This window comes from Mesoplodon densirostris, chromosome 10, assembly GCF_025265405.1.
Source record: "Mesoplodon densirostris isolate mMesDen1 chromosome 10, mMesDen1 primary haplotype, whole genome shotgun sequence".
Lineage (NCBI taxonomy): Eukaryota > Metazoa > Chordata > Mammalia > Artiodactyla > Ziphiidae > Mesoplodon > Mesoplodon densirostris.
Genome location: NC_082670.1, coordinates 72,184,842 through 72,204,473, shown reverse-complemented (window position 1 = coordinate 72,204,473; position 19,632 = coordinate 72,184,842). Strand labels below are relative to the sequence as shown.

Genomic DNA, 19,632 nt, shown 5'->3' with positions numbered 1-19,632 from the left:
AAGTGAAATGAGTGGTTGCAGAGCGCTGCATCCATTCCCAGCCCCTCACAACTGTGCAACTGGACCTGTTCCCACCCAGGCTTTTTCTTTCTGTCAGAGCCTTGGGACCCAAGTTCTTCCAGAGAAGACTCGTGAAGGTAGCTGGAGCCCCTGGGGGTATGAGTTCAGCTCCGTTGCCCTCTACAGTGGTCTCTGCTGAAGCCTGCCATTCTGCCATTAAACCTGTGACTCCAGGCCTTAAGCCTCTTGAAGGTCGAGCCCCCAGCAGGGTCAATATGTGCCTGCCGGGGACTCTTCGCCGTCTGAGGCGTGGGGCAGGGCGCACATTGGAAATTCGGACCGCGGCTGGGGCTCAAGACGCGCGTGCCCCGTCTCGGTTCGGCCACGCGGGCCAACAGGGCCGACTCAGGGCAGCGCGAGGGGCGCGCAGGCCGCGGCGGGCGCGTGGCCGCGGCGGGGGCGCGCGGGGGCGGACCGGCCGGGGAAAGGCGGGGGGAGGGAGGGGGGAGGGCGGCGCCGGCAGGTTGGCGGCGGCCGCTATTTGAGCGCTGGTCCAGGACCCGGCGCTCAGAGCGCTTCGAGCTAGCGCGGCGGAGAGATCGCGGCACGCAACCCGCAGAGGTGCTGCTGCTCGGGCAGCCCCGGAGGCCCCGCGTGAAGAAGGCGGAGGAGGAGGAGAGGCGATTGCCGCCTGCCGCTCGCGCCCCCTCAACCCGCCGCCGCCGCCCCCACCCCTCCCCGCGGCGCCGCATCTTGAATGGAAACATGGCGGTGCCGGCTCGGACCTGCGGCGCCTCTCGGCCCGGCCCGGCGCGGACCGCGCTCAGCTGGCCCGGCCGCGGCTCGCGGCCCGGCCTCAGCGCCCGGCGGCCGGCGGCCCGGCCCCCGCGCCCGCTATCGCTGCTACTGCCGCCGCTGCTGCTGCTCCCGCTGCTCGCCGCCCCCAGCGCCTCTGCCTACAGCTTTCCTCAGCAGCACACGTAAGTGGCCTCGGTCGGCCGCGGGACCCCGGCCGAGCCCGGAGCCCCCCTCCGTCCCCCAGCCCGCGCCCGGGCGGGGGCGCTGAGTCCCGCCGCCCGCTGCGACCGGGGGCGGCGGCCCCAAGCCCAGAGGGCGGGCAGCCGGGGTCCCGGCGCTTCTGGCTGCGTCGCGAAACTTCCCCGCGGTGCCCCTTCCCCCTCCCATCCCCCAAACCGCACAGAGCGAGATCTCTGGGGGGTCCGAGCTTGCCAGCTGATTTCCTTGCCGCTGTCAGGTTGAGAGGGGAAACCTGGGGTTGGGTGAGGGGGCGGCCAGCGACCCCTGCCCGGCGGAGTCAGAGCCCAGCGTCTGCCTCATGTTTCCTCCCGGGTAGGAACCTGGCGCTTTAGATCCAGAGGTGGGAGACACCTCCACACTTGTTTTCATTGGCCTTTTCCTTTGAGGGGGAGAGCTGGATGCAGAGGATGCGAGCACCTTACTGTTTGGCCAGTGCCACAGAAGGGGTCAGTGTCCCTTGTTCTTGCCCCCGCCACTAAACCTGGGGGAAGGGTCCCCTGGAGAGCCCAATTGGGAGGTGAAGGTGCCGGGGTGGAGGCAGAAGGTGAATGGCAGGGAGGACGCCTGCCTGCCCCTGCCAACAGGGTAATAGCATCTCCTGGCCCTGCCAGTTTTTGCTGGTTCTCCGTGGTCCTTCTGAGCCTTCTCTCCCTCCCCAGGAGCCTGGAAACTCAGGCATCCTCTGGGTGAGCTTGGCCAGATGCATCTGGGGCTGCAAATGGGTATTCAGTGCATGTGGCCTTTAGGACAGCAGCTGTTTCTATGGGCACCATGACCCAGCCTTATGTCAGTGCCCAGACACCCCTGTGGCTTTGGGGCACAGTGACCACCTTGCTGTCTGTTATTTGTCTCTCGCTCTGAGGAGCCACCTGTCCCTGGACTCCTGCACCAGTGACCACACAGGGGTTTTGGGAAATGAGTAGCCGGGCTGCTAGTGGCCAAGAGGAAGGGTCTGTCCTCAGGGAAAGAGAAAGGGAAAGGCTGGCTCTGCGTCATTAGACCAGTTCTGCCCAAGGGTAAGGGGCCCCTGGTTCTGCCTACTCCAGCTTGTAGGTTCTCCCAGATGAGGAAAAAACAAACTCAGGAAAGGCACTGCCTGAGTCTCTCTCCGTCTTGTCATCTCTCTCCTCAAACAGCCTGGCTGTGCTCAGGCGGGTGATCAGTAGGCAAATTACAGGTGCTACACGGACGTGTCCTCTGTCAGCTGTCTGGATTTTTTTTGTGTGTATGTGGGGTGTGTGCAGGGGGAAGAGAATCCTATAGAAGTTCAAGGCTTGTGGGTGCATTATTGTCTTTCATTTGCTGTGATGAAAATGGACTTAAGCCACAATGTTTAAAAAGAGCAAAAGCATTATTTTTTTGTTGTTCTTTTTTCCTCAAAGTCAAGACACAGTTATTTTTTTCCCTTGCCGTTTCGTAGCTCCTTGAGTGAAGGTTTAAGTAGACGTCTCTTTTCACCTTTTCCCACCTTGCTCCCTCTCCTTGCCACCTGCGGTGGGTCAGATGGCTGCCGGGCCTGCATGTTACATTTGTGATACCCTGACCAGAGAGGACACCTGTCCCTCTGTCTGCAGCCAGAAGATGGTGAGGCGGGTGTGATGGCAGTGGCACATTTTCAGCTGGACGCTCTTCTCTTGTCGATATAGTTGGAACTAATTTCAGGGTTTGGGACACGTCTTGAAAACCGTAATTAGAGAATGAGAGTGGGGGTGGGGTGGGGGCTGTACAGCTCCGAGGGTCCAGTGGGAGGTGACTAATGGTGCGACGACACGCAGGGCTGGCGGTGACAGCCAGCGCCCTTCAGCTGCCCTGGTCCCGCGGATGCAAACGCCCATTGATCCTTGGAGGCAGGAAGGGGGAGGAATTGAGTGGGGGTCCCTCCCCCACGTTCCCTTGCATGACCATGCTTAGTTGGAGTTGGGACTTTTGTTGAGCTGACATGAAAGGCTGAGGCTGCTGCCCTGGGGCTGCTCGGGGCCAGTGGCCTCCCTGAACTCTCCTAGGTTAGCATGGCCAGGCTAGGAAGGGACTTTGATACAGGAACAGGTGGCTTTCTGAGGTGGGCAATGGGACCCTCAGCTTCACGGCACTAGCGTGACGACCCCTCAGTAGAGAGGGCCCTTGATGGGAAAGTCATTTCCTCGTTAGTGTCTGGCAGTGCGACAGGGCCCAGCTTTGCAAGCTGCTGGGTTTTAAACAAGTGTGGGTTTAGGGTCCGGTGGCCGTTATTTCTGTAATTGCTTTGGCAACATGGCTCTCTGCCTACCAGGCAAAGCAGACCCTTTGCCACCTCCTCCAGGTGGATGGAGGAGGGCAGAGGAGTTACTGCTGGAGGGAGGACAGACCTTTGGTTTGTGGGGGGTGCCCTCTCACCCCACCTGGACCTGGATCAGGTTTTCAAACAAGGGAAGGCCACGTGTGCACAGGCGCACGTGTGTGCATATGTGCACTCATGTGTCTGGGGTGAGGTAGGGGGAGATGGAGTCAGAGCACACACTCTGCGTTTTACCTGCTTCCTCCTGTTTCCTGTTTGCTGCTGGCTGAGGGGCAGCCCTCACTGCTTTGCCTCTCCTTGTGCCTTTTCCTTTTCTGTCAGTCGCCTTTTCCAATTCTGTCAGTCGCCTTCCCCCTCCCCTGCCCACTTCTTTGGTTTCTCATCTCTTCTCCCATCCCCCTCCCCCCACTTCCTTGCCCATCCCTCTCATCTCTCTGTGTACACCCTGCCCTGCCCACCTCTTCTGTCATCTCTATTGGACTTCTGTCCCCTGTTCTCCAGCATTCCTGGGTTTCTCTGTCCCCTGTTCTGTGGGGTCCTGCTGAGCTGCCTGGGTGGCTGCACCCTCTTAGCCCCACTCTTCCCCAGTGATGGTGCTGGCCAGTACCTCCCTTCCTCTGGGAGTGGGTAGGTGGGTGGGTGTGGAGCAGAAAGGAGCCCGAGGGGTCTGGGCCCCCCAGCAGATTAATGACAGCTAGAGTATGTGTGCCTTTTCCTGAGTGTCCACGACAGGGCATGCGTCACTATAGCTATGGTTAATGGTGGGTGACGTGTGTCTTTCTGGGCCTCCAGGCCCGCGTCTTCACCTCCCTGTAGCTCTCCGTATTAGAGGGAGGCAACATCACGCATCTGGGTCCCCCATTTCCCCAACAACCTGCCAACAGCTTTTGCAGGAAGGAGGAGGGGGCTGGGGCTTTACGGCCGGCTGCTGCTAACACTGGCTCACATCCCTCCTAGTGTTGAGGATGGGGGCTGGGGACCCTTGGCTGCCTTCCCCCTGCAGGACCCACCTTTACTGGGCCAACTATGTCCAGCTAGCCCCTGAGAAGGGAGTAGCCTGTTTTAAGACAAGCCCCCTCATAGTGTGCGGGTGAGTCTCCCTCCAGATTCTTTGTCACACTGGTGTCTCCAAGGAGAGACTGACTCACAAGTGGAGTGAGCACTTCTGCCCTCGGTGCCTCCTTCTCCCCTCTGCCTGTGTGCAGGTTGTCCCTGCCAGCTCCTGGGAGGAGGCAGTTTGGGGACATGGTGGGTGTCAGGTGGGGGCCCTGCAGGCTCAAGCTTTGGTCTCCAGAGCTGACCCTCCCCATTGGGATGACCTTGCCTCTGTTTCCCCAAATAAGATAATAGAATCTGCTTAAGAGGCTGGTGGTGAGAATTAGTGGGAGAGGGTGTCACCTCAGGTGAGCAGGGAGGGTTCCATGGGTGGGAGTCATGGCAGCTGTTGATAACATTAACAACCCCTGATGCTACAGCCTGATGGGCCCCCATCCACCAATCTTTTCACATTCCTCCCATGGACTGAGCGCCTTCCTATCCCTCTGCTTTGCTTATGCTGTTCCCTCATCACTGCGTGCTTTTCTCAGGGGTTTAGATCCTTCCTTCAGGGTCTCATACCCACACCTTCCAGAGGCCTCTGGGTTGTGCCACTAGCTCAGGCTGTACCCACCCGCAGGGATATCGGCTCCGTGAGGACGAGCACTGGGCCACCTCCCTCCCTCATTCCCTGAAGCCCAGCTTGACTGTGGTGGGGGATGTCACCAGGCTAATGGTGGCCTCCCCTCACTGAGCTCAGGCCAGGCCCCTTGTCCACATTACGTCCTCAGACCCCATGGTCATGTCCATCCCACAGATGGGGAGACTGAGACTCAGAAAGATGAAGGGACCTGCCCAAAGCCCCACAGCTACCAGGGGCAGGGCAGGGAGAGGACTAATCTGTCAGACACTTAGCTGTCCTGCCAGGTTGCTGGGCACATCTGGGCAGGGGGCCAAGAAGTTGGGGTGGGGACTCAAAGCCTGGGTGTTTGGAAGAAAATGAAGAGGCTTAAGACATGTGAGGGACGCCTAGGCTCCCAACTGTAACCTTTCCTGCTCTGTCCCTTTGTCTTCTTCTGGGTCTCAGGCAACCCTGAGGAGGCCTTTCTTGGCCCATGGCCACCCTGCCAGCCCGGTGCTCATAGGCCCTGTGCCTACCTCCACCCCCTCCCACGTGTACACAGGCGATCATGGAGCCCCCCAGTCCAGGTTTTCCACCTTCCTGAGGCTTCGAGTCCTGTGCCGGGCATGCCTGCCATGCAGGGGTGGGCAAGAGGGACTTCATCTTGAGACTCTGAGATGCCATCTCCCCCTCCAGATTCCAGTAGGATTCCAGAGAGAGAGGCCAGGGGCGTGGGGGTGGAGGCTGTTCATGGAAACCTGAGGCCGCGTGCTCTAGTCCCGTGGCAGGTTTTTCAAGCCTGAAGGGATTTCAGAGGGCTTGGACATTAGAGGTGCTGGGGTTTTCACGTTGTGTGGACAAGAGGGGTCTGGGGGGCTGGGGAACCAGGGTTCTATTTGCTAAGAAACTATTCGGGGCAGCTGGGGGTTTGGGGGTCAAAGCAGGCGGGCATGTGGCGTGTGCCCTGCCTTGGAGGGTGGTGCTGTCTCTGGGTGGGGGGTGGTCTCTTTCTCCTCCCCCCACCCAGTTCCAACCTCACTGGCTTCCAGATTCAATATCTGCCTCGGGAACAGGTGACCTCTGTCCTTACATGAGGGCTCAGGGCCTCAGGCTTGGGAAGGGAGACCAAGGCCTAGGGTGCTCTAAAGGCAAGGGTGGGGGCCCCTGGCTGCACCCCTTCAGCCAACTGGGGAGCTTCTCTTAGTGTCAGGTTGTTTTTTTTTTCCTGGTGCCTACTGTCTAAACAAGAAGCTACAGAATCAATATTCGTATTCCCAGAGAGAGGTGTATGTGTGGTTTTTGCTTTTTTTCCTTTCACTTCCTCTCTTGTCCTGTATAACCTGAAGAGCCTCCTGAGCTGCCTGTGGCTAAGAGTTGCGGGGGAGTTGGTGATGCAGGTGACCATGCGGATTGATATGCCCATGGGGGGCTTGCAAGGGACTCAGGGTTGCTGTCACTTAGGTCCACATAGGCAGGACCTGGGGCAGCACTCAGCCAAGCCCTGCCCTGCCACTGTGGGACTCAGGACGTTGGTTTGGTGTCCCTGGCCCTGGTCCTGCTCATGGACCACCTAGTTCCCCTCCCACCTCACCTGGGCCCCCTCCTTCTGGGGCTAGTCTAGCCTGCTGGACCCCTAGCCACTGCTGGTTCTGATGACTGAGCCTGTGAGGGATCTGGCCTTACAGAGCAGAAAACCCTGTCTAGCTGGGATTACATGGTGGGAAATCTTCACATGGGGGACCTGGGGGTCCCCACCTTGGGTTGGCCTGGTCCTGGAGGGCCTCTGTCAAAGGCAGTCCCAACCCAATCCTTTCAGCTGGTAGCTTGCATGGTGGTGACCTTGGACAGTCTCCTCTACTCTCTGGGCCTCAGTTTCCTCTCTTCCATTCCCTTCTGACTCTGACATTGCAGTCCCCTAAGAAGACAGGTCCAAGGTCTTCCTGCTCCTCTCCACACTTTGCTCTAGCTGTGGGGTGATACCTGACCCTAGCCCAGCTGAGCCCCATCTTCCCCAGTGTGAGGAGCCTGCATCTCCCATACTGGCCTCTGGCCACACCTTGGGTGTCTCAAAGCTGCTTCTCAGAGTGACCCACTTTGAGCTCTGATCAGCCTAATTGTTTAGCAGAGAGGGAGGGGCACGGGAAGTCTTTCCTGCTGATTATTAACCATCTCTCCCTACCTTGGAAGTGACTCATTAAACAAAGGGGAAAGGAGTGTGTAAAAAGGGGGAGAAGTCACCCCCTCTGCCCCTCTTTCCCGCTCCCCTTAGACCCTGGGCCCCTTGTTCCCGCCTTGGTGCCTTCCTTCCCTGCTGGACAAATCTTTCTGAATGAGTCCCCTGTTGACACACACTGAGACTCTGCCACACCTCTCACCAGCTGTGTGACCTTGGGAACTTCCTCAGCCTCTCTGGGTCTTGGGGCCTCATCTGTAAAGCAGGGTTCCCTTGATCACACTGCCTCATTGGGTTGGGGTGTGAAAGGTCATGAGGGATGCATGACAAGGACGTGTGGATTCTGACTGGATCTATGAGGGTTCTCAGTCCAGCTGGGCCCGTACTCTGAGTGCCAGGCACCTGTCCCATTGCCCATAGCGCCTACCACCCAGCCAGGCCCTACAGGAACCTGAGACTCCATTGTGGTTTCTGGATCCTCCCTCCTGTGCTTGGTCCTTGCCTTGGCCTGTGTGCACATGTAAGCTTGTGTGTGGAAGTGTCTATATGTCTGTGCTCTTATATGTGTTTGTGCACATGTGTTGGGTATGTTCACGTTGTGTGCACACTTGTGAGTGTCCATTTGTATATGAAGATGTGCTTATGTGAGTGCATGTGAATGTGTGTGCCCGTGTGTGTGGGTATGCTTCATGTATATGTGCAGATTGTGTGTACATGCATGCGCATGTGTATACACAGGTGTTGGTATGTGCATGTGTGTGCCTATGAATGCGAATGTGGGTGTGTGCTTGTGCGTGGGTGTGCATATGTATGTGTGGGCATATGTACGGTTTATCTCTGCACCCAGAATGCACTCCCAGTGCCCACCTTCTGAGCCCCCCTTTGAGGTTAATGCCAGGGCTCAGCTGGGCAAATGTTGGCAGTGGGAAATAAAGCCACCTGTTTGTTAGGTCCAGTGTTTCACAAACTTTTATGTCAAGAACAGCCTGAGTTAAGGCTGAGCTGGGAAGTTTGATCATCTACCTACTGGCTCGATGATGTCTGCAAAGGAAACACACACAGAGGCTGCATCCTTGTAATTCAAATTTTTGCAAATAGAATGGTATTTAGATATGCCAGAGGACTTGTGACTCTGCGAAGCTTGGTGAATCCTTTGTGAAACAAAGCATCTTTGCTAACAGCCCTTCCCATGTGGAATCTGGAAACCCTTGCTGTGTGACCTTGGCCTGGCATTTTTCTCTCTTGGAGTGGGTGCTTCTCACTTGCACACTCAAGGGTGGGAGACTGGCATCCATTGAAGCATCTGCTGTAGGTTTGGGGTTCTTGCTCCTAGCAAGACATTTGTACAGTCAGCTGCAGGCATAATTTGGGTATAAAAGCTTCAGCTTGATGATGCCCTCATGTTCCTCTATTTGGGATGCCTCCAGCAAAGCTCTTCCTTTCAAGGATGAATTTTTGCCTACTGGGTCTTCATAAACAAGGCTGTCTAAGTGCCCTGTGCTGGGTGCTGGCCCTTGGCTCTGTGGGCCCTGAGCTGATGGGTTCTGATGTCTGAGAGAACTGCAAGTTTTGCTTTCCTGGCATTCTCGGGGCCTGTGTGTTGTCAGTGTTAGGATGGCCCAGCATCCTAGGTATCTCGGGAGGGGACTTCTGCAAAGGGCTTGGGCACCTACAGGGCTTGTGAGGGTCCCTATGGGGGCAGGGAGCCTGAGTGTGACCATCTCCTTGGGCAATAATGGGCCTTGCCTGGGTCCCTGATTTGGGAAGGAATATCCCAGCCACAGAAGCCCCTGGGGACCTAGATACCTCCGTTGTACAGACAGGGAAATTGATGTCTGAGTGGCGGGAAGGAGCCTTCAGGCCCCACATTTCTGCTGGCTACATACATTCTGCGGGCAGGGCCCAGCCCCCCACCCAGGGCTCAGTACAGGCTGCTCAAAGGATGCTCCCCATTCAGCCATCCTTGCACTATGATGTACAACTGATTATCTTAAATAAAAACATTCTTGCCATGAGATGCGGGAGTGCTTTGAGGCCTCCTTTGGCAAACCCTGCAGAGCAAGGTGCCTGTGGTGTGGGCCCCCAGCTTCTGGTGTTTCTTTGGGGCAGACCTTGGTGCACTTTGCCGTTTTAGAGTCAGTGAGGCTTTCAGGGTACCCATGGAAAGGACAGCTTTGTCGCCGGGTGGGCACGAATGGGTTGGAATTTTCCTCAGATGGGTAGAGGCCCCTGCTCTGCTGCGAGTTTCCAGCCTGACATGGCTGACGTGGCATTTTAGCCTTGATAACTTCTCTGCTCAGCCTATGTTCTCCTCCCTCTGGCGCTGCCTGAAATGCTACATTTGAAGCCTTAAAGGTCAGGCCTGGTGCTGCCACTGGTTCCAACAAACAAACAACAAAACAACCCACCTCAGCCCTGCCCCCACAACTTCATTTATTAGAAAAGAGAAATGAGCTGGCAGAACAGGCCTCTGCACTGAGGGCTCTCACAGATGGACGTTTCTCCTTTCTCCCTGTGAGCTGAGGCTAGGGTGGGCATGGTGAGAACCTAGGAGTCTTCCCTTCCTTTCCTGGACCTGCCAGGCATGCTGCAGTATCTCTCATTGAGGGTAAGCTATGACCTTGCACCCCAGAAGCCTGCCATGGGCAGAGCCCCACTTCTCACCTAGCATTTGAGGGCCCTCCTGGGCTGGCTTTGGTCTCTGGCCACTAGCTCTGTGACTAGACTCCAGCCAGGCCAAGCCACTTGCAAGTCCTGGTAGGAGCTCTGGCCTCTCCACCTTCTGGCTGTGTCCCTATACCAGGCTGGCCTGCTCAGCCTGAGTACTGGGCCAAGAAGCCCTCTAGATCATTGCCCTCCTCTGGCTCCCTACCCCTTGTGGGCCTCTCCTATCACCCTGTGCCTCTCCCCCAACTCTGTGCCCAGTTTGTAGAGGCCTTTCCAGGAGTAGGCATTGAGCTGACTACTAATCCTTCAAAAACTGAGTCCAAGGAATGGCTGCAAGGAAAAGAGGCTGCTTCTGTGCACTCCTTGGAAATCCCAGCACATTAATTTTTTTCATCATGGTTAGGCCGTCTGGCAGGGAGCTCAGAGGTGGGTATGTATAGGCTGTCATTGAGGACCAAGCCTTCACCTGCACTCTGCCTGGCTGGCCTTACTTTTGGTGTGGCTGTCTGTCCTTGACTGACTTCCTTCATGGCAACAAGATGGCTGCCACAGCTCCAGGAATCACATGTACCAGACATTAGGAGTAAAAGAGGAGATGTTTCCTCTGGGTTCCTCTTAAAAAGAGGCTAGGAAACCTCACCCAGAAGCCCCCAGCCAATTTCCCCTCACACCTCATTAGCTAGCACTGGGTCACATGTCTGCTCTAAACCAATCACTGGCAATCAGGAAGGTGCATTGTGATTGGCTCAGGCTAATGAGGATTTACCCTTGAGCTAAGGATGGGGTCACCTTGGGACTGGAGGCGGGAGAGATTCTTGCAGACTTGGGTTTTGTTAGCGAGAAGAGGGGGAGTGATGGAGAATGGGGAGGCAAGATGTGCTTCAGGGTCAGACAAGAGGCCTGACAAGAGGAGGAAGGTGGGAGGGGAAGGAAAGGGAGAGTGTCCATGTTCAAGGAAACATTTGTAAAGGAAGTAATTTTAACTACATCATCAAACACTGTGATCTGAGCCTCGTGTGCTATATTTCACATATGCTATCCAATGAGATCAGTCCATTTTTATTCCCATTTCACAGATAAGAAAAATTGAGGTTCAGCAGGGCTAAGTGATGCTGAAATCACACAGATGGTGAGTGGTGAAGGCAGGATTCACACCCCAGTGCTTGGGTCTGAGAATTCAGCCACTGCTGTACATAGCCCTTCTGCAGCTCACCTCCTCCAGAGAGGCCCCTGACCACAGGACCCTCAGGGTACCCCACCCTCCTATATTCTTCCATCACATCTGTCCCTCTACCCTTCTTGTCTCAATTTCTTACTACTCCACCCTAGCCCTGGCCCGTCTCCAGCTTACTGTGGGAGTCTGGGCAAGCCACCTGCTCTCTTCCTCCAGCCTCAGTGTCTTCATCATACCCAGGACCCTCTAGAGTGATGGATTCTTCTGCAGCTGATGACGATGCTCCCCTGCCACCCCATCTGCATAGCTGCCATCTTTGTCCTGCCCTGTAAGCTGGTGCTATGGAGACCATGACCAAGGGGGCTGCTTCTGATTGGCATGGTGGTGGGCACAGGAGGGGAACTCTGCCCTCAGGACCGGCAGCACCGGGGCAGCAGCCATCTCCTTCCATGGGGGCTTAACAAGCACCTATTATGAACTGAGAGTTGAGTAAGCAGGGGAGAGGGTGGGCTGCAAAGGGCCCTGCCAGTCCCAAGCAGGACCCTGCCTATGGTCTGGCTGACCTCTGCCTGTCCCTTAGTGCTTGACTAGGAGTCACTGTTCCCTGAAGCCTCCCCTGACTTCCCTGTTTGGGACAGGGGCTTCCTAGGCCCCCTGAAGTCACTCCTATTCTTGTCTTGCAGTAGACCTGCTGCCTCCCCTTCCAGACTGTGTGCCTGGAGGGTGGGCAGGGGTCACGAGCACCTGTCCTTGGCTTGAGCTCTAGGCTAGCGCACACCAAGTGCTCAAAAAATGTTTGCTGAACAGAGAGTCAGCACAGGTGTCTACAGGCCAAGCTGGTTACGTCTCTGAAAGCTGGAACAGCTTTTACATGTTCTGGGACAGGGTCCCACATGGCCCTGGCTTTGCTGGTGCGACAGAACAAAGGCCACCTCACACACCTTCCTGCGGCTCTCTTACAAGGGATGCCCCAGCCAAGAGGCTGCCTCCAAGGGCTGCTCGGGGGAGAGAGATGAAGGTGGGGTCCAGGGCCCCATGGGTTATGTTATTTAATTTGGTGGGGCAGGGCCTGGGCATCAGGATATTTCCAGAGCCACTCAGGTGAGCCAAGGTGGAAAGCCAAGGCCATAGAGGATAGGAAGGTAAACATAGGACCCCTCCCCCTGCCCTGCTCTGCCAGCAAGGAGAACTGAGGCTTCCAGGGAAAGGGGGTGGGGACCAGTGTACTGGTTCTGGGGAGTATTCTGGCCATTGTACCTGTTGGGGGGCAGCTGTTCATAGATGCCTGTACATGCGGCCAGTGGCCAGAGTCTGCAACCTGTTCCAGGGAGATCGCCAGGCCTCCTCAGCCAGCTGCCCTACTCCTTCCCAACTGCCCCTCTGTGTTGACACTTGCTCATGCCTCATCCACACTGCTGATTGCTCCATGGCCCTCCCATGTTTCAGGACCCGCCTCCTGACGGCCCCTGCCCCGCCTGAGTCTCCTCTCCAAACCTTAGCTGTGTGTCAGGGCTGCTCTCAGGGAGCTCACAGTCCGTGGGAGAGATCGTCAGCAAGGAAGAAATGGAAGTGAGGCCAAATAAATAATAGCCACACATGACTGGTGCTCTAGGCAGCATCCAAGTGGTGATGAGACGCAGCCCCTACTCCAGACTGAATTCTGACAGGCCCTCCTAGGGTCCCCAGCCATTCCTAAGGCCTTGGGCCTCCCCTGGTCAGGGCTGTGGGGGCCCGGGGGGAGCATCAGGACCCATCTTCCTTTGAGAGTAAGCCGCTGACAGGGGGACAAGGATACGGGGCAGGGGTGGGGTGGGGGAGAGGCTTGCCTACATGGATCCAGCCCCAGTTCCCGAAGCTCCAGGCAGGCCCCATCGCTCTCCTGCTGACGTGCTCCCTGAGGCCACTGCACCCCTGCACAGTGCCTCCTAGCACCCGGGGTGCCTTGGGCTGCCCACAGCCCATGACTGGGGCCCCACCTACCTGATGCCCTGCAGCCCCACATTCCCCGGCACAGAGTGGCTGGGGAGGGGTGGCGGGGAACAATCCCAGAGGACATTAAGCCGAGTGATTTACACGGTTCCTGAGCCAGCGCTGGGGGAAATATATTTCACAGGTGGTTTCCAGACTGGTGGCGTATGGAGGAGGCCATGACTCTAAAATGGAGAAGGGTGGGGACATCACGGGGCCGTCTAGAGGGACCCAGAGCCGTGGGCTTTGGTGGCCTCAGTGCGCCGTCCGCCTGCTGCTTGCTAGAAAGCATGGTCCAGGGTACGGGGGTTGAGGAGGGGAGGAGCTGGAGCCCCATATGTGACCATGAGTCATTTTGTCCCTCAGTTTTCTAACCTTTAAAATGGGATCATAGGGCTTCCCTGGTGGAGCAGTGGTTAAGAATCCGCCTGCCAATACAGGGAACACGGGTTCGATCCCTGGTCTGGGAAGATCCCACATGCTGCAGAGCAGCTAAGCCCGTGTGCCACAACTACTGAGCCTGTGCTCTAGGGCCCGTGAGCCACAACTACTGAGTCCACATGCCACAACTACTGAAGCCTGCACCCCTAGAGCCCCTGCTCCCCAACAAGAGAAGCCACCGCAATGAGAAGCCTGTGCACCACAATGAAGAGTAGCCCCCGTACACAGCAACAAAGACCCAACGCAGCCAAAAATAAATAAATTAAATTAAATAAAAGTTAAAAAAAAAGGACTCTAAAATGGGATCATATTTCCTGTATTTTATGATTGTGAACGTAGAACAAATCAAATGCCAGGGCAGGGGTGGCCTGCAGGTCAGTGCGAGGGGGATGCATGGCTATGGGACAGCCCATGGGTTTGGTCCTACCTGAGGCTCCCACCCAGTTCATCCTCTTGCAGTCAGTGCCTCCCCCACTGTGAGCACATTTGTTCCTTCCACAGATGCTCACCACAACCTGCCATTCATTCATTCTCTCCACACTCATGAGCATCTGCCATGTGCCAGGCACTGACGGGACAGGCAGACAACAGTCTGGGGAGGTGATATAGACAGAGGATATGTTATGTTGGAAGGTGACAAATGCCATGGAGAAGGGACAGGATGAATTTGGGGGAGGGTTTAACTAAGGAGGCAGGTCAGAGTGGGCCTCACTAAAACATTTGAGCAGAACCTGGAAGGAGGGGAGAGTGGGAGCCACATGGGTATCTGGGAGAAGAGTGTTCCAAGCAGAGGAACAGCCAACACAAAGGCCCTGAGGTGGGATGTGGTTAGAGCAGGAGGAAAAGGGGAGAGTGTGAGGAGAGGAGGGCAGAGGGCAGCAGGGACCAGGACAGCCTGGGCCATTAAATTAGCATGACTTTGAAGTGGGGGCTCCCGGGGAGAGGTGTGAACAGAGGAGCACCAGGGTGATGGCCAGTGGTGGTGGTGAGACCTGCTGATGGTCTGGGTGTGAGAAAGGGAAAGGGGTCTCAGGATACCCCAAGGGTTTGGCTTGAGCATCTGGAAGGACAGAGTTTTCACCAGGTAAGCTGGAGGAGGCTGGGGAAGAGTCAGTCCAGGGGACCATCAGGTATTGGACACATTGAATTTGAGATGCAGACTAGGGCATCCAAGTGGAGATGTGTTAGAGCTAGATGTATGCCTCTGGAGAGGGCCAGGTGGAGATGTGCCTTCCCAGGCTGGGTGCCGAGGACTGAGCAGAGAGCCCTGCTCTTTGAACCCTTAGTTTACCAGCCACTGACTGTGCCCGCTCTCTTCATCTCCCCAATGTCAGAAGCTCACTGTCCTTCACCATCCGTCACATGGAGGCGCTCACCATGTCCTTGAGGATGGAGCGCTGCAGGCCTCAGTGTGGGAGCAGCCTGCTTATGCCCATAGTCAGTCTGAGGGTGTTCATAGGGCATCACCATGCACAGAGCTCACTGCTGAGCCTTCCTTGCACGTGCTGTACCCTCTGTCTGAACTGCCCTGCTGCTCTGCAGTGCCACCTTTACCTGGCCAGACCCCTAGGCTGGGTCAGGCCCCTTGCCGTGCATCCCACCCCCCCAAGGCTCACCGGACTCCTCCTCCCTCCACTTACTGAGTCTGGATCAGATCAGCTGTCTGCTCTGGTTGAATTCCAAGCTTCCGAGGGCAGACTTGCATCTGCCCTGCTCACCACTGTGTCCCTTGGAGACATGGTGCCTAGCTTGGAGCCTGGCTCAGTAACTATATGAATGAATGAATGAATGAATGAATGGGGAGTGAGGGAGCTAGTAGGGAATCTATAGAAGGTTGGCAACATCTGCAGAGTATTTTGTCTGTGATAAGCCCTACTGGGTTTGGCCAACCTGCTACTCGTCAAGCCATCTCTTAGGACAACACAGGCTCACCAGGCAGTGGCTCCTTTTGTCCTGGTCACCAACCTGGGACTTCTCAGAAGGGGTGGGGCCGCTGGGGTGGCACCTGAAGGTCCCTCCTCATTGCAGCTCACAGAGGGGATTTGCATTGCTAAAGGATTCACCATAGAGCATGGAGAGTCAAGGTGGTCCGAGTACTCACATTTGATTTACATGCAACTTGGCTTGTGCTGAGAAGCCCAGAGCTCACTAGAGAGGAGCAGATCCCAGAGGAAGTGGGCATCTCCCCCCACCCCGCCCCCCGCCGTCATGGGAGGGATTTGAGGGAGCTTGGGCTCTGCACTGCTGAGACAACATTCCTACAGCAGGGTAGCTCTGGTGGGGTAAAAGGAAGGACTCTGACTGCACCCAGCTTTGGCTTGCTTGGGGAGGCAGTGAGGGCCCTGATTTGGAGTAGATCCCTTCGCAAAGGTGGAAAAGGTCATAAATGAGGGGTGGTCCTTACCTGCACCCTATTTCCTAAATCTTGGCCATTGAAGTCCTCTTTGGGATTAAGGAAGCCTAATTGCCTAGGGGACAGAACCTGGGCTCTGGAGCCATCCTTTGCTGGGTTCAAATTCTGGTTGAGCACAGACTGGCTGTGTGGCCTTGAGTGCATTGCTTCACCGCCTAGGCCTCCATCTTCATCCACGAAGTGGGCCTGAATCAGTTAGCACCTAGCCAAGGGTGCTGTGTGACTTCAGTGGGCTCACACTCACAGCACCCAGCACACAACGGGTACTCTGAGTCATCTGTTACTTTCCTTGGTGCTCTGCTACCTGCTGAAGTTAGAAGCCCTTTCCCTGCCCTGCCCTCCAGCCTCTCTCCCACTGCAGAGGGGGTTGGACAGGACAGGTACCAGTCTGGTGATGGGAGGATGTTCAGGGAAATCTATCCCCAGGCATTTCCAGAAGAGTCTTCTTTGCCATCCTGCAAGCTAAGTTTTGCAGAAAGCTTGATGATGGGACCAGACTGCAGCTCCAACCTAAGGCAAGGGTTGGTAAAGTGGAGTAAGGACTGTGGGTTTGGGGGAAGGGGTGGAGAGAAATCCTGGAAGACTTTCCGGCAGAGGTGACTTGGCCAGGTAGGGGGGGACAAGGCCAGAGAACAAAGCTTGCCCTGATGGGTTGAGTTCTTTTCTGGTCTTTGCTTCACCTCTCCTTTGCACCCAGGGTGTTCTCCGGGACACTGCCAGCTTCCCTGGGGAATCTCTGCCCTGAGGAGAAATAGAAGATCCCTAGAGAGGTTTCTGTCCTCCTCACGGCAGGAGGCCATGTCGAGGACTCACATGGAGGACGACTATTTGTGGCTCAGAGAGGATTTGACTCATGCTGGGGAGTGGGGAGGATGTACAGGAGGGGAGGTGGGGAGATGTGTGAATGAATCATAGAATCTGGCTGGAGTGGTTGGTGACACATGGACAGGGCCTATCTTGCCACCTCCAATCAGGCTTCAGTTACTGGCGTGGGGCAAGAACAGGCAGCTGGAACCCCTGGGTTCCTCCTTGACTCTCCTGGTGACCTCCACCCTGCTGTGCACCTCCTGAGACCAGGCTTGGGTGTGACTCTCCCATCATAGCACCAGGCTGGGCACAGGGGCTGTGTCAACATATCTACCCCTGCCTCCAAGAGCCAGCCTCACTGAACCTCAGTTTACAAGTTTGTTAAATGGGCCTAGGCAGGGGTTACTTTTGCATTTTACCTGACTACCTGGGGAACATGCTGGGGAGAGAAGGAGGCTCTGCAGACCCCCAAATGTTCATGATCTGTGTCAGTGACTGAGGCAGGTGGTTCCAGGCCTGGGGAGCAGATGGTGGATCCTAGGCAGAGTGACTGTCTGTTCCATACCCTGTGTCCCTGGCCTGGACTTTTTGCTTTTCTCTGGGGAGGCCTTAACTAGTTCCTGAGCTCCTCTTGCTCATTGCTAAGTCCCAGGTCTAGATTGATGGAAAATTCACAAACAATGACACCTGGGTGTTGGTACCTTGGGCACCCATGGTCCTCGGCCCCCTGGGGAGTAGAGGTAGATGATTCTGCTGTCCCTGCAGTTTGAAAACCACCAAGTCCGTCAGTCCACAGATGGGAAACCGAGGCACAGAGAGGGGAGTGGGTGAGTCTGCACTGAACCAGAATCCCAGTGTCCAGAATCCCAGATGGGGCAGGGTGGGTAGAGTTACTGGGTTATCTGAGATGGGGACAGGGTGAAAGGGATGGGAGGAGGACAGCCTGGGTCTGGGCCATTCTGTGCCTGCACTTTCCTTGCTTCCTGGAAGAAGTGGCTGCTCCAGCACCCGGCCCTCCTGGGAGAGCCATGAATTATGCACGGAAGCCACAGGCCTGGGCAGGCCCATCATAAATGAGCTTTAATAATTCATACGGAGAGGAGCCGGGGAAAGTGGCTGTCCCTGGGGCAGCCACTGCACTTCCAGCCCCTCCACAGGCTGCTACTGCACACCCCACCTGCCTGCTTCTGTGGCCGGCAGCATGCAGGCTGGGCAGGACAGCGGGGGGGTCAGGCCCCTCTGGGGAGGTGCGCTTGCTCAGCCAAGTGCCTGTTCCTCCAGGCTGGAGAGCAGGAGCCCAGGAGAGTTACAGCCCAGGAGGGCAGTAACCCCAGGAGGGCACCTGAGATCAGTTGCTGCTGGGAGGGTACAACTTAAAATGCGGGGCAAGGTGGACTTCACTGAAGGAGGTGAGAGGGGAGCCCTGAGGACTTCTGAGGAGAGACTGATCCAGGCATAGGGAACAGCATGTACAAAGGCTGTGCAGGGAGTGCAGGAGTGTATTCAAGCCACAACGAGGAGGCCAGTGTGGCCTGAGGAGTGAGGCCAAGAAGGCCATTGAGAGTATGGCCCCTGGACGGGCTTTGTCTTTCTTCTAGTGCCATGGAGCTGTGGCCTGGTGTTGAGAGAGGACGGACACTGTTCCAACAGGGTGCTCTGGCTGCGTGTGGAGGTGAACGGCCCGGGGGAGGGGGTGCAAGGACAGAAGCTGAAGACCAGTGAACTGATGACTGCACTTGTCCTGGAGAGAGATGATGGCGGCCCAGGCCAGGCTGGGGCCAGGGAGGTGGAGGGCAGTGGGCAGACTGTGAAGGTGGAGCCAACAGGACTTGCTGAGAGATTGGATGTGGGTGTGAGAGAAAGCAGGTTGCAGGTCACCCTGGGGCTTCGGGCCTGAACCAAGGAGCTGGCATCAGCTGAGCCAGGGGAGGCAGGGGGTGCAGAGAAAAGGGAGGAGGGGATCCAGAGGGAGGTCAGTATCTGGGTTTTGGACACATTCAGTTTGAGAGACCTGTTAGGCATCCAAGTGGACATGCCATGCCGCAGCTGGGCATTTAAGACTGGTGTCTGAAGAGAGGGGTGTATCATCCTGACTGGTGTTCATTAGCTGTGTGACCTTGGGCACATCACTCAATTGCTGTGTGCCTCAGTTTTCCCTCTGAGGACTGGGGATGATCTGACTGTTGTGAAGATAACTAAGGCAGTGCACTGAGAGCCCTGGCCTCACTGGTGCAGACCCAGTGAGGCAGACAGGAAGGCCCCAGTCAGACCCCCTGGGAAACAAATCCCCGCATGGCCTGTGGAGGCCCCAGGCCACCCCTCCTTGAGCAGAGAGGGAAACTGAGACCTGGAGAGTCCAAACCACAGAGCTGGGTGTAAACCACAGAGCTGGGTGTGGACCACAGAGCAGGACCTGGTACACAGCAGGGGCTGAAGGAGATTCAGCCCCAGGGCCCATCCCCACCCTGGCCAAGCCCTCCAGCCTGGGTCTGGGCCTCAGTCAGTCCCCTGCTCTCCTGCAGAAAGGTGTTTTCCTTCCTGCCGCACACCTCCTTTGTCTCCCCGGCTCCCTGGTGCCTTCTCTAGCCCCTCTCCTGGTTCTCCTGAGGCTGCTGGGCAGAACTCATTCCCGTGGAAGCTGGAGCAGTGCCCCTTTTGGGCTTCTGCTGCTGGAAACCCCAGACCAGGCCTGGTGAGGAGGGTCCTGCTGAGGGACTGCTCAGGAACCTTGTGGCTCTGGGTGTGACAGTCTTGACACAGTATTGTGTTGCTGAAGTTCACTTTCTAGATGAGTTACCTGAGGCCCAGACAGGGGAAAGGATGTTACCAAGGTCACGCAGCTAACCATGGCAGAAACAGAAATCAGGCTCAGGTGGCCCTTCCATGCTGTCCTCCTCATCTCCCCTGGGAAACCTCCTTCCCCTTCTCAGCCTGCATGTCCCTGGCTTGCCCCAGTCCTTGTGTGCTTCCCTGACTGCTGGTGCCCCTGTGGGCCCTCAGTCCTGCACTGATGGTGGGG

The 19,632-nt window shown here is 56.6% G+C and overlaps 1 protein-coding gene across 4 annotated transcripts in view; it reads left to right on the top strand.

Moving 5' to 3' along the window:
- Positions 1–765: 765 nt before the first annotated feature.
- The window catches only part of CACNA2D2 (calcium voltage-gated channel auxiliary subunit alpha2delta 2), a 136,293-nt gene continuing 117,426 nt past the window's right edge, over positions 766–19,632 (top strand). For all 4 annotated transcript variants that reach the window (XM_060109240.1, XM_060109244.1, XM_060109241.1 and 1 more), the window contains exon 1: positions 766–980. In XM_060109240.1, coding sequence (XP_059965223.1) covers positions 766–980 — 215 coding nt within the window. The remainder of the gene's footprint in view (positions 981–19,632) is intronic.